The sequence below is a fragment of the Arvicanthis niloticus genome, chromosome 1 (genome assembly GCF_011762505.2).
Source record: "Arvicanthis niloticus isolate mArvNil1 chromosome 1, mArvNil1.pat.X, whole genome shotgun sequence".
In the NCBI taxonomy this organism is placed as follows: Eukaryota; Metazoa; Chordata; class Mammalia; order Rodentia; family Muridae; genus Arvicanthis; species Arvicanthis niloticus.
In genome coordinates, this window is record NC_047658.1 from 143,139,803 (window position 1) to 143,154,929 (window position 15,127).

General features: G+C 39.7%; 1 protein-coding gene across 4 annotated transcripts in view; it reads left to right on the forward strand.

The window, feature by feature from the left end:
* The window catches only part of Pcgf5 (polycomb group ring finger 5), a 95,775-nt gene that overhangs the window by 61,933 nt on the left and 18,715 nt on the right, over positions 1-15,127 (forward strand). For all 4 annotated transcript variants that reach the window (XM_034510997.2, XM_034510972.2, XM_034510987.2 and 1 more), the window contains exon 3: positions 12,881-12,977. In XM_034510997.2, coding sequence (XP_034366888.1) covers positions 12,881-12,977 — 97 coding nt within the window. The remainder of the gene's footprint in view (positions 1-12,880; positions 12,978-15,127) is intronic.

A 15,127-nucleotide genomic window follows, 5' to 3' on the forward strand; every position in this document is an offset into this window, starting at 1 on the left:
TTTGCAAAGCATTCCCTTGTCTGCTTTGATAACATAAATAGTACCATAAAGTGGCATCACTAGACTTCCATGGGCTGTTTTGATGTGTAGTCATATCTGGGGTCTGTTTCTTCTGCTAGAGTTTTTCACATTTAATAAAACAGGACAGTACAGTTTTACAGTGATTTGGAATGGGGGTAAAATTGAGAAAAGCAGCCAAGTGGGAAAGGCAGAAATGGAGAACAATTAAGTGACATTGTGGTCCCTTGTGGTTTTAGATGTTGACTTAACTTTATATGAAGAGTTTATATGAGGTTATATCTGACTAAAACACCTGCACAAAAACTGCTGTGCAGTGATTCCTGAGTAAAGAGTGAGCACGGACTCATTCTTGCAGTGGGAGCTTAGACTGTGTCCCATTGGTCAATCAAGTGAGAAAAAAAAAGTAAAGTTATGTTATAAGCAAAACCAGACATAGAATCTGCCCCCACCAGCTTAGCTAGTCCCATTGGTGATTAGTGAGGGAGTAAAAAAAAAAATGTATGAAGTAAGTGCCATGAAGAAAATGGACACGAGAGAATCACAAGTGTGGGTCAGGATATGAGAGCAGAGTAGAATTAGAGAATTTCTGAGAGTCTTGAGGCCTTAGACCTTTCCAGGTTGGGCCAGATACCCTTGACCTGGCTGTAACAGAGGTGCTTTGACATGGACAAAGTTACCTCAGCCTTCTCTCAAATTACTATATATGTATATTTTACCTCCCCTTTCCTCATCTTCATTTTTTTAATGTTTTTAGTTGAAATAGAATTTTCCCCTTCCCTCCTCACAGCCCCTGCTAGGTACCCTCCCTCCCAACTCCTCCATGACCCTTCTCCCTCAGCTCTTTTTTGATTATTGTTATGTACATATGCACACATATGTATATGCAAATAAATAATACAACCTGCTGAATCCGCTATTGTTATTTGTGTGTATGAGGTTCCAGGGATGACCACTCTGCATTGGACAACCAATAAGAAGGCTCATCTCTGGGGGAGGCTAATTTTCCCAGCAGTCATTCCTTCTGTAGTTCTTTGTCTAGTGGTGGGAACCCATTGAAATATTCCTCCTTCCACTTTGATGTCCAGTGATACTCTCATCTTTCCAGTCATTCCTAGGAGAGATTGTTTCACAGTAGACTTCCTAGTGTTCTGGCTTTTCACAGTCTTTCCAATCTGCTTCCCCAGTGTTCCCCAAGCCACATATGCAGGAGTTGGGCCATAATTTACTGCTCTATGCATTGTGTCCATTTGTAGCTTTCTTGTGAGGGCTGATAGCTACAGTTATCTGTAGATCTAAGGATAAGATTTAGAATGAGTAAGGAATTACTATGCTGGTCTAGCAAAATGATTGTAGTTATCAGTGGCCATGAGCTCATTATTCCCAGGAAGCTGGGCAGGTGTTCACTACTAGGCATCCACCCCACCATTGTGTGGATCTTTGGTTCAGTTAGACAGCTGTTGATTGGTTCTCTTTACTCTCAACAAAACTGTGACAAAGTCCCAGTCCATTTAGCTCCAACCCCTGATACTCGACTCCCCTCTCCCACTGTCTCATTGAGACTTCCTTCTCACCAGACCCACTGTAGTACATTCTTAACCAGTATCAGGATGGTTAAGTGAAAGACATAATGTATTTGTCATTGTCACTTTTCATCCTGACCCAAAAAACAGTCTCAGTGGTGTGCTGCTGGCTCCAGGATACTTTACTTTAAAGCTGTTTACCTGTGGCTTGTTTGCCCTGCTTCTCCTTCTACCTCACACACAATGGGGAGACACTTGGTTCGGGTACTTAGACTCTCAGTGTGAATGTCTTGTGCTCTGTTCTCTGTCAGCAGTCATTGATGCTGTAATATTCATTCCCTTTAAGTTCTGTCTAAAGCATGACACACATGTAGGTTAAGTATCACCTTAGTCTCTGGTGTATGAGAAAAGTGCAAATGCACAGCTGATTGATCGCCATGGCTTTCCTTTCAGCAGTTCAAATGCAGTGCTAGCTAACTTGAAAGACATGCACAGTGTTGGCTAGGCATTATGAATTAGTTTTTTTAAAAACTATCTCCTAGAACCACCATCTGTGAATATTTAAGAAAGAGAGAGACTCAAGAGTAGGGACTGGTTTTTGGTAGCCAAGACCAGAAGCTTTCCTTTGTCTCATAATAGGTCCTCTGGAGTGTGTGGGAGCTATCTAGGGTGTGACATAACACCTGTGATTGTATATGTTGTAGATGTAACAGGCTTTTCACTTAAGTCAGGGACAAAGAAGCTTCATTCCAGCTCAGATGTGATAAATGCAGTGGTTCTTAACTCTTTTTAGATTTTAGATCGAGACTCCTGTGAGAATATCCTAGTTCTTCCGGAAAAAAAAAAATTGTGTTCATAGACATTAAATTCTGTGGTACAAGATTTTTTTCTTTCTACTCTTTCAGAAATTATGGCAGTAATAATCCCTTGGAACAAGACATACAAAGAAGACAGGTTCACTGATATAGTTGAGGTTACAATGAAGAACTTGGTGATTTTTGTCTCACAACATTAAAAATTGAGTTTATTCAGTGGGTTAATATGTCTGCCACCAAGCCTAAGTTCAATTACACACACACACACACATACACACACACACAGTCACTCACACAGAGACAGACAGACAGACAGACACAGAGAAAGAATGTAATAGAATGTAGGAGTGGCTTTTAATCACAGCAGATTTTAATTGCTAATTCATTGGTTTTTGTCTTAGAGAGTTATTTTTTAATTGTACATATGTGTTTGTGTGTTTGTGCACATGAGTGTAGGTATCCACACAGGGTGTCAGAGCCCTTGGAGCTGGAGTTTCAGATGGTTGTGAGCTGCCCAGTGTGGAAAGCAAAACCAAAAGGTCCAGTGCACCTGTGTAAGAGCAGCACACACTCGTAAGTGCTGAGCCAGCTCTCCAGCTCCAATTCATTGTTTTTGAACAAATATCATAATCTTATGACTACGGAGGGGCTGATATTTAATGCTAAAATCTTACGCCCCATACTCCTGCTCTTCAGAGTACAGTCTCCAGGCTAGCAGCATCCATGAGCAACAGTCACCTGGGAACTCATTAGCAGTGCAAATTCTTGAGCTTCACCGTAGACCTGCAGAATCAACCTCTGGGAATAAGGGTAGAAATCTGTATTAACAAGCTCTCTAGGTGATTCTGTATTATACTAGAGTCTGACAAGCACCACTCTAGGCTAGACCTTTGTCATCCTAGCATCCCTTAAATTAGACAGCTTACAGTTTAATCATACTATGATTACAATAAATGCAAAGAAAAATTGAAGTTGTAGCTATTGTTTATTGAATGTCATGGGGAATTGGAACTTTCTTTTCATTCATTGTCTTATTGAATCTAACCAAGACCCCTTGTATCTGGGCAGTATTATTTGATCACTCAACAAATATTTATTGGCACTTATATGTGCCAGGGATTATTCTTACCACAGGAAACAGACATGACAGGCCCAGCCCATGACCTCCTAGAACCTCGGCTCTGATAGGTAGACCAACAACAGGCAAGAAAAGAATGAAGTTTCAGGTTCTGTGTGTAACAAATGTTGTGGGGGAAACGAAGCAGAAAAAAAGGTCTTTCTTGGTAGTTGCTATTCAGCAGAGACCAAAGGATAGAAAGATACAGGCTTAGCGAAGTGTATTTCAGATCCTCATTCCAAATTCTCACAGATTAAGGACTGAGAAACACTAAAAATCACCCAGTAAGTACCAGAGCAGGGTCATCTGTTCTGCTCTTCAGCTTAGGTACATCTGCAGATGCACTGAGATGTTTCCCTAACTCTCTTCTTTCTTCATCCAGTTACCTTTATTTTTAATATTTCATTAAGTAACATTAATTACATGTGAGAGAAAAAACTGATTTCATGAGGTATAAGGAACTCAATAAGGATATGAATCTACTATTAGTTCTGAATTGAATAGCTATTCTGCTGAAAAAAGACATTATTTTTGATGAAATTTTTGATGTTTTCTTTATAAGGTGTTTAGTTTTGGAGTAAAAATCTGTTTTTAGAAAAACACAACATCCAGATTAAAACTGCATTACCATAAGTGTACATACAGTGTAATAGGTTGCAGTAGAAATGAAGTCCATCCTGACATTAAAGCTTCATTTTGATGAACATCGAAGTAAGAATAGTTGTTGATTTCAAATAGTCTAGGTACTAGCTGTTAAAATGTTAAAGATGGATTATGTTAATTAAGCGTTTGGATTTTTTAATTTGGAAACTATGAGATAGTGAGGAATAAACCAGTTAGCATGCGTTTCGTAGGAGACACAGCTTTATACATACTGATTTCAACAGTATTAAAAAGTGAGTAAACAAAACTTCATTAGAATACACAGTTGCTAATTAAGAAATGGTTTCTGTTGGAATGGGCATATTTTTATTGTTGCCGCTAAGCTCAGAGTTCCTTCCTTTGCCATGTAGGCTTCTTTCTGACTTGACTACAGTGATACAGTTGTAGGCCTAGAGTCTGGGCTCCCTTTAGTATCCTAACACCTATGGCTTCCTTTTGTCTGTACATATTTATGGAGCCTGTTATTGTTCAGATTCTGGCCCAGATACTTGGGGCGTAGTAGGCAGTAGAGTATACAATAAGTTAAGAAATAAGTGTATATTAGAAGATTGTCACTCTCTACTATAAATAAAGGGAAGGTCAGACTGGGCAAGGGGAATTGGACAGTCAAGAAGGTGCTACAGTTCATAAAAGTCTGTGTCCAGAAAAAGCTTCAAGTCAGCCACTTTTGAACTTGTGGTAGAAAAGCTATTCCATCAGATACCTGGAAAGCCTTCCAAGCAGAGGAAATAGCAAAATCAAAGATTTGAAGATGTGAGTGGTGGCTAGACAGCAGTGAGTGGGTGAAAGTCCAGAGGTGAGGTGGGGATGGCTGTGGGCCACAGGTTTTGCACATTTAAGGACTTGGTTGGCTTGTTTTTGTTTTTTTTTTTTGTTTGTTTTGTTTTTTTTGTTTGTTTGTTTTGTTTGTTTTGTTTTGTTTTGTTTTGTTTTATGAAGGCCCGTTTCACAGATGGATTTGAGTAAAGACTAATACAGACTGGATTGTAATTAAAAGAGTCACCGAACTATTGTAACGAAACTGGAAATGTTAAATCTTACTACAGTATTGCAGGAAAGAGATGGTGATGCCTGTACCAAGGTGGTGATGCTGGTAAAATGTCAGATTCTGAATACATTTTGAAGGTAGATCCACACTTGTTAATGAATTAAAGACCATCAGCATATAGAACATGCATAAACAATGAAACCATGAAGGAAATGAATGTGGATTGCAGAGTAGAATGCCGAGGGGCGCTCTACAGCTTTAACCCAGGAGGGTTACGAGGAGCCAAGGGATAGGAGGACTCTGGGTGTTAAGAACAGGGGGATTGGCTGAGCTTCATGTGTTTGGTAAGTTAGTAAGAACAGATTTCGCTGTAAAGATCCTTTTAAGAGCAGTCTAAGTGGAGGGGAGGAGAGAAAATATAAGTATTATCTGGGAAGACAGCAAGCCTTTAATTTTCTAGTTTGACTATGAATGACACATTTAACTCTTTTTTTTTTTTTTTTTTTTTTTTTTGGTTTGTTTGGTTTTTTGTTGTTGTTGTTGGTGGTGGTGTTTTTTTTTTTTGGTTTGTTTTGTTTGGTTTGGTTTTGTTTGGTTTTTCGAGACAGGGTTTCTCTGTATAGCCCTGGCTGTCCTGGAACTCACTCTGTAGACCAGGCTGGCCTCGAACTCAGAAATCCACCTGCCTCTGCCTCCCAAGTGCTGGGATTAAAGGAGCCGCCATCGCCTGGCCACATTAACTCTTGTGATACTGGAAATTGAACCCGAGGCCTCACAAAAGCTATGCACAAAATCTACCAATGAGATACATCTAAGCCCTGTACTTAACCTTAGTAAAGGCAAACAAGAAATGAAAAATAAGTTTTGAAAGAGAGAAAGAAAGAGAGTATATTGTTATCAATTTCCAGGTTTTTTGCAGAGGAGACCAAAGCAATGGAGCAATAGCTGGCGAGGGATATAGAGTCAACAAAAGTTCATTTTTGTGTAAGGAGATGGCATGCCTGTATGCTAGTAAGAATCTTTAGTAGGGATTTATATATCCTGTGACAAGTATTGGAGAAGTCAGCACATAGGGTTGAAATCACAGAGCTATGGTCATGAACGTTTGGGGAGCAGGTTAGAGTGGAGATGCTGGTGGAGGAGGACAGGTTCTCTTTGATTCCATTATTTTCTTCAGTAAACTAGGAAGTGAGGTATTCTGTGAGGAGTGGCGGTGGGGGGGCATTTGGTGGGGTTGGGAAGAGACTAGCAAGGAGCACAGTGGACTTGGGGACATTGAGTGTGACTGACTGGCAGATGAAAGCCCTACTTTGTAAGGTTCATGCTCATAATTGACAGTGAGATCCATCAGCATGGGTTCATGGCTTTCTTCCACAATGCCCAGCTATAATCTTATAGCATTAGAGTATGTGAATTTGAATATTATCAAGGTTCTAGTTTAATTGAGCTAGTGTAACCAGAGAGAGCATTTTTAGTCAGCCTAAGAGGTTTATTTAGCTCAACTTAAGAGGTTCAAAGTGAAAATCCAGGACCTATTTAGTGGAGCCTCTGGTCATTCTGCAGATGCCATCACACTGACTTAAGCATTTGCAGGAGCAAAAAGTCAGACCTCAAATCAGGAAGCAGAGGCTCAAAGCTGGCTCTTGTTTTATCAACTATCTCTAGTATAGAAACTCCTAATGAGTAGAGCTTCCTTCCCTTTCAAAGGCAGTGCCTCCAGCCATGCAGAGACCTTGCTCTAGGCCCCACCTTTAAAGGATGCATTACCTTACATCCTGTATCCCTGCATCATAACACAAGGGACCAAGGCTCTGCCATACAGATCCTTAAGGAGCAGACCTCATCCAAACCATAGCAGGGAGGCACAGGAGTTGGCATGTGAGGACTTGTATATGTAAGGACACATTTGATTGGTAAGGAAAGTGGTGACACTGCAGCTTCTGCTGAACTTTACCTGACTCTTCCCACTGAATCTACTCATTGTTGAAGCCACCTACGGAGGTGTCACCTTTTCTGCTTTCCTCAGCTTGAAGGGTCCCCTTCCTACTCAGTGCATAAAGTCTGCCCTGAGCTGTTCAAAACCTCTCCCTTGATACTTGTTCCTTTGTTCAGTGGGAAAGGGACATAGCTGTCTAGGACATAGGAAAAGCAAAAATGCTATTCTGATGTACGCCATGAAATTGTTCACTATAGGGTCTTGAGGCAAGCTCTATGTAGCAACATGGGAGAAAAAAAAAAACGAAGCTCATGGAAGCAAATTGTAGCTGTTAGAGAATTTTTAAATCAGTATTAGTTATGCATGTAGGAATGTGTTATGAGAAGCAGGAAACATACCTCTTCTGCATATAATTACAGTCTACTTACAACCTGTTAGCAGATAAAAGTCCTCAACACAAAAATGATGAAAAATGTTTCCCACAGTAACCTATAGAATTAAGATTCTAGTTCAGTGGTAGAAGGCTTGACCTTTAGCCTGCAAAAATAAAAAGAATGGCACAAAGCCAGACATTGTTGTATGGGTTTTAACCCCACACCTGGGAGACAAAGGCGGACCTCTGTAAGAGTTAGATAGAGACCAACCTCAGGCCATCCAGAACTGCAAATGGGGCTGTTTTTGTTTCTTTGATTTTGTTAGCTTTTTTTTTTTTTTTTTTTTTTAAAGAATGGCACATATAACGATACCCTTAAAGAAGGAAGGGAAATGTTTTGAAGTTGGCTAGTAAGACCAGTACACCTAGATGTTTCTAATGTCATCCCTTGGGCAGTTTAATAAATTGTTACTACTGGATGGCAATGTTAAAGATATGAGATAAAATTTGATTATTATTTTATGGGTAGTAATGTCAGAATTAATGCTCAGAAAGAGAAATCTGAGTTACTTTGTGCTATCAAAGTTGAGAAGCTTGGGCTCTGATAGGTAAGATGTGGGTAGACTGCATATCCAAGATAGGCCAGCAAATTGCTTTTTTCAGTAGATTCCCCCCAAAACCATGAAAATAAGGAAATGAGATAGCTCTTGAATAATTCAGCTGTGAAATCAATGTATAATAGTGTATCAGAGCAGTTTCTTCAGAATGATTGGGAAGAGACTGTGAGCTAACTTCTAGCCCAAGAGGCAATACTAGAATGTACTGAAATGAAGTTTAGGGGAAAGTGTCTAGTGGAGAAGTGTTGGGTAATATTGGACAAGAACCTACCCCACCCCATTTTGCCTCAGAAAAAAGAAGTATCCTACATGAGAAGATAGTTTTCATGGAGGTGAATCAACGTGTCTTAAATATCACATCTGAGTTACAAAGTAGAAATGGTTATAAGGTATTAACCACAAATTGATAGACATTCCAATTCTAGTGGCATGCCTACCTGTTATGGATATATCAAACCAGTCATGGTCTGATAGTATTCAGTGCTTTATGTTAATTACATTAATTCTGACAGTTTACTCACCCAGTAATCTAATTTATAGAAAGAGCTGACATTTAAGTTACCAGACACTATAAACAAGTAATTACATTTGGTCTCAATAAAAACCAACTAAGGTAGATACCTTTTTGAGTCTCCCTTATACACAGTTCCAAGTAAATAATTTACCTAATGGCAGGAGTGTGTGAAACTGAGGTGTGGGCAGTGTGGCAAGGTTACCTCAGTGACTGTGCTCCACTACTTTGTCTTCTCGACTTTGCACCTAACCCCATACTATTTGGTTATATCTTTTCCTGTGACAGTGATTTATCCTTGGGGTTAATGAAGTGCTTCTGATTATAGTTTAGCAGAGAGCCGAATCCTAGAATGGGGTAATCCAACAGATTCTAGAGAGGAAGATGTTTGTGACCAACTTCTCCCTACCATTCCTCATCGTGGCCAGGGTTTCCCAGTTACCGTCTGGCTGCCCTGGAGAGGGAGCTTCACCAAGTTAGAATCTTAGGGCAGTTGAGTTAGTCCAGAAGGGAATCTGCAGATGCTCTCTTTAAAAACTGTCTGCTCCAGTCTGTGCTGCCCATCTCAATTCAGAAAAACTATTAGATAGCATAATAGCAACTCCTGTAAATGTTTATATTTGGCCTTGTTCAAAAATTCAGTTATTACGTTTTTTTTCATTTTAATGATGTTTTTGTTGCTCTCATGATAAATTAAGGATACAAAATCTTACCTTCTGAACATTACTCAGAGACCAGTTGAGTTATCCAGGAAAACATGACCATTTACAGAGCTTGGAGTTAAATCTTTAAGGTTCCTTAAGGTATGCTTTATTGCTAGTCCATATCTCAGTTTATAAACTAAGTCACACAGGTAGTGTCCTAGTGATGATGTTTTTAACCACCAGAACCCAGTCCCCACCTCACTTCTTTCCATTGTCACTCAACTGCAGGCCTGGATTCCCTCAAGCTCTAATTTGTGTAATATACACATGGTGCTTATTTATTTAGCACCGTATAAAATCCAACAGAGAGGTGTATTTCCACCAAGAACATCGAGGATTATGGACATAAAAATGGGGTATTGTTCTACATCTTTTTAAAAAAGATTTATTTATGAGTACACTTTAGCTATCTTCAGACACACCAGAAGAGGGCATTAGATGGTTGTGAGCCACCATGTGGTTGCTGGAATTGAACTCAGGACCTCTGGAAGAGCAGTCAGTGCTCTTAACCACTGAGCCATCTCTCTAGCCCTGTTCTGCATCTTAAATTTTCTTTTTTTTAAAAAAAAAAAAAAAAACTTATTTTAAAATTTTAGTTAATGTTTAATGCTAGTTTTGAGCGTTAACCTCTAGAAAGAAACTTTCTAATTCATGTCTTAAAGCCTGCATTCCGTTGGTCATCAAAGCAGACCCACAGAAACTGCTTGTTTTTTCATTTGCAGAAATGAGTAAAGTACTGTACCTCAGATATCCCAATGGAAGAGAAACTCACTCCTTGATTGGTGCTCCTATCCATTTAGAGCAGTACTCTTTAGTAGACATGACTGTGATCCACAAGCAGGCATGGTGGCTCTTACCTGTAATTTCAGTCGTTCAGAGACTGAGGCAGGGGAATGATAAGTTTATAGTGTGCCTGAGCCATACAGCAACCCAAGATCACTCTGAGCTACTGAGACTCCGTCTCAAAACTAAACCTTTAAACAAGGCTAGGGATACAGTATACAGTACATACCTACCTTAAGCAAAGCCTCCCCCAAAGCAGCCCACATGCATAACTGGAGAGGCTGCTCTTCTGCTGGGGGGCGGGGGGGACCTAGATTCTATTGACAGTACTGACATGGTGGCTCACAGCCATCTATAACTCCAGTTCCAGGGCATCTCATGCCTTTCTCTAGCCTCTGAGGTGCACAGATACATGTAAATAGCACACCCGTCTACACAAAACAGTAAAAATTAGACAAAATATCTCATGGTCACATTTAAAAGGAACAACTTTAGTATTGAACCCAGTATATCTAAAATAACTGTCATTCCAATGTCATAAATATTATTGCTTATTTTTGTATTAAACGTTTTACATCTAAAGTGTATTTACAATTACAGCACATCTCAATTTAACCATGTTTCAAGTTCTTAGTAACAGCACATGGCCAGTCACTGTCATTTTGAACAATCCAGATCTAGACTTTAGATAAGTATTCCTCATCAGCATTCTGGTACTGCTGCTGCCTTGTGCTTTGTCCATAAACAACTCACACACCTTATTTTTAGAACTCTGTGTGCCTTTGGATGCATCAGCCTGACATGTCTTTGATCAGATAGCTTAGCTTGTCATTGGTGTCCCTGAAAGGGTAGGGTTGGGTCTAATCCTCAGAGTCTGCCCTAATGAGGATTTGCTGTGGGCATGCCATGTACCTGTTTGGTCAAGGCTGGTAGACACCATGGATTGCTGAGTTCATTGAGAGAACCACAAGAATACAAGCTCCAGGTTAGTATTAGCAGGATCAGGCTTTGCTAAAACCCTTTACTCCTGTTTCTTATCTGTCTTAAATTTCAGAGGTAGCTAGTGACTCTGGGGAAAGTGCACATACCAGGAATTTTCTAAAGGAATTCCATCTCTCTTGTTTTCTGCTTCAATGTGGCTTAACAGGGCAGCCCTCTCAGATTATGTTGACTTTTGAACAAATATTGAGAACCCTTTTGGAATCTGGGTGTGGCGCTTACCTGTAATCCCAGGTTCCTGAGAGTTGGAAACAGGAAGGTCAAAAATAGTGAATTAGGACCCAGCCTGGGCTACATGAGGCCCTACATCAAACAATTTTTAAAATAAACTCTTGAGGGGTCAGTATATCTTGAAGAACAAAACAGACAGTTCTGTAGTGTATATTGGACTAACTTGTATTATCTTAGTTTTAAAACATGCTTTCTGATGTTGTCTTTCATGAACTTAGATTTCAGGAGAATTAAAGTGAGTAGGTTATGGCTCTTAATGTTTGGACAAAAGAGAAATAGTCTGGGACTCACGTGCCCTCAGAGGGCACAGAAAGGCCTGTTGATTTCAGCTTCTTATGAATCTGATCATGGCATCTACATAGCTGCCATACACCAAAGCTCTGTCTCTACCTTCTTAAGGGGAGGGAAGACAAGGCTACCACTTATCATTAACTACAGTTTGCACGCTACTTTTTAAGGATGGGTTATTCCTGCATTGCCAGGTCCTAGTCTAGTGCCTATCATTGAGTAAATGAACAATTAAATAAAATACGTGATGTTAATTCCCAGATTTACCAAGGAATTTTAAACTGAAATGCCTGGCCATGTTCTGTTGTTGCTCTGGGCAGTATGCATGAGATGCTGCGTTTTCAGACCTAATCTCAATGGTAGGAATCTTATTGTTTGCTCTTGACCAGTCATTTAGATAAATGTTTACTTCTCTCAGAGCATGTGGGATATATAGAGAGGGAAGGGAGTGCAATTGTAAAATGAAGGGAAGCAGGTATATATCCAGAGAAAATGTGGAATTACATAAAGAAATACTATGGAAAGGGAAGTTACTGAGATAAGGATTGAATTGCAGTTTTATAGTTCAGGTGTTGAGGTGTTGTATAAGACACATTTGGGCAGAGCAGTTGGCTTACAAGATAACAGAGTTTAGGTAAGGATGAAAGGAATTGATGATCACAGAGGTTAGGATTTTTGAGAGGAATGTGGGCTGTGTTGCAGTATGGCTCTGAACTTGTCTTTATTTAGAGTCTTTAGTTAAGTTCTAATCACCCTTGCCAGTTCTCAGTCATCTCCAGTTCCCCTCTTGTGTCTTTGTGTCCATTTCCTATACACTGTGCTTTGTGACACTGTGACACCTGTGATCACAAATTCATCTTGTTCTTCAGGTCCAGAAATTCTGTGGTAACTGCTGCCTTGTCTTAGGAGCCACCCTGGTGGTATAAGAAATCCAAACACGTTGAAAGGTTTTGTCTCAGGCTGTATATTAAACACAGGGCCTCATAGACAATACACTTTATCAGTGAGCTACATGTGCAGTCCCTCAAGTTTTATTGAGAACTGTTTATATGGCATTCAAATAAACTATTAGTGAAGGAAATAAAGCAAAGTTAACAATTTTTACTTTTCTCTGTCCTGCTTTTTAAGTAAGAGACCCTTTTCTATATATAGAATACACTTTTATATGAGTAAAATATATTTAGTTTATAAATATATTAATAGAAACAATAAGTAAATTGGGATTTTCTTTTGATATTGTGGCAGTGGGCTTTGATTTTGGTGGTTTAATTCTAGAAGTTTGTAATTTTAACCTACTATCTTGTCTCTTCCTAGTCTGTAAGACCTGTATTGTCCAGCACTTTGAAGACAGCAATGATTGTCCAAGGTGTGGCAACCAAGTTCATGAAACAAATCCATTAGAAATGTTAAGGTAAAGAAATATATTTCCTATTTGTCTGATCTTAATTAATTGTATACATTTGAAATCTTTGTCATTTATTATGCTATTTGAACATATTTTAGGTCTTAGGCATTTACAGTCCTTTTAAAGCATTTTATCTCATTTTTAAATCTTTTAATAAAAGTTTTAAATAAGATTACATAATATTTAGGAAATATATCTGCAGTTAAAATGACAACTTTCTCTTGGGATTCTCAGAGTAACTTCAGTTATTTTCAGATGGAGGTGAACTAGATTATATAAATGTATTAAGATAAAATTATCAGGAAGGTAATAGTAGGAAAAAATGTGTGCTACAAAAAGAGATTGACAGGTGATGGGACAGAAGAAGGAAGGATGATGTGGGGTGATTAAGAAGGGAGAGATGGAAGACAGACTGAGAAGTTGCTTTCATAAGGCTGGTAAAAGGAGGAGTCAGTGCTTTCACTTTGAGCCTATTTGGGAGTGTTATAGTACCATCAAAACTTTAAGAAAGCGAAACAGCTGGGGTTTTCTGCACCACTCTGGAGGGATTAGTAAGACAGTCTTGACATAAATGGGCAAAAGGAGGTGGCTGAGTTGTTCAACATCTCTTGGAAATACAGAACTAGAGCTAAGGTGTGAGACAGAGCTAACTGCCCACATGCTGAGTTTCAAGCTACAAAACTAGATGAGGACCCTGGAAATAAGGCCCATGGAAAAATGAAAGAAGGTAGGGTAAGGAGAGCAACAGGAAGTATTCACCCCTCCACCCATGGACTCTGCTTCCAGTGGATATGGCCAACCATCCATCAGATACATTTGCAAGAAAAATTGCTTCTGTACTGAACATTTAATTGCCATTAGTCACCAAACAATAAAATACATTAACTGTTGCACTCACATTGGATTAGTATATGCAGACTACAGCTGGTCTGAAGCTGTGGAAAGATGTGTATTAGGTATGTAGTCATACAGTGAAGTTTCTATAAGGAACTTGACCATCCAGATTTGATATCTGTGAAAAAACCGGGAACCTGCTCCCCAACACTGGGATCTGAGTTTCGTTGGATAAAAAACTATTTAGTCACATAGACAGAGGGGAAAAATTCAAATAAAGGAGGGGAATCTCAGGACATTAGTGTTATACCATGTTGTCAGATTGCTGCTAAACTATACTGGTCCTAGGGACTAGTTAATAGGGAGTTCAGGAAGGTCAAAGCAGCAAGTACCAGTGTACAACAGAGTACAACAGAAATAATGAACTGTGCTCTTCAAAAATTTCAGGTTGAAAGAAGATTAAGAAATAGAAAGTGTCTGTGTATATGTGTGCCTGTGTGTGTGCGTGTATATGTGTGTGTGTCTACAACAGGTAAGTGCAGAATCCAGAAAAAGGCATTAGATCTGGAGCTAGACTTCTGGGCAGTTGTGAGCCATCCAGCTTGGGTGTTGGGAACTAATATCCAGTCTGCTGCAAGAGCAGCAAGTATTGTTGACTGCTGAGCCACTTCCCCACCTCCAGCAATAGCTTTACAAGACACTTAAGGAGAAGAGTTTGCCCATTTAGATGTTTGATGTCAAAGAGCAATGTTGTTAGCAGGATGAAGCAAGGTGTTGTAGAGAAGCAAAAGAATGAGCCGAGGAAACAAAGTGAGGAAAAGAATGTAAGAAAAATGCCAAGATGAATGTGCTTTTATTTATGGAGCTAGAATGGCCAAACTGACTATTTCTCGGAAAATGAAATAGCATTCGATTTTAGAAAAGAATACGAATTGTAGGGATTTGAAGAGTGGGACCATTAGCTGTTGCTGCGTGACAAGGCACTCCTGAGTTAACGCCTCATGGCAGGCACCCTCACTCTTCACATTGCTGTGTGTGAGTGAGCAGTCTGGCCTTAGCTCTGCTCACTCCTACAACTGAGTTAACTACTGTATTCTGCCATGTGCTGGGATGGACTGGCATTGCAGTGACCTAGGGCCACCTCAGGCAGTGGAGCTCTGCCCTAGCTGGTCTGCATGGAGCACAGAAATGCAGTGCCCTTAAGACCTAGGCTAGGTCCAAGCTCAATGTCATTTGTCCAACACTCTCCTTTGGTCTAAGCAGTTTTCCAGGGTAGTCCTTATTCTCGGGATTGGGAGTTCTCAGAGATCTGGGATTCACCT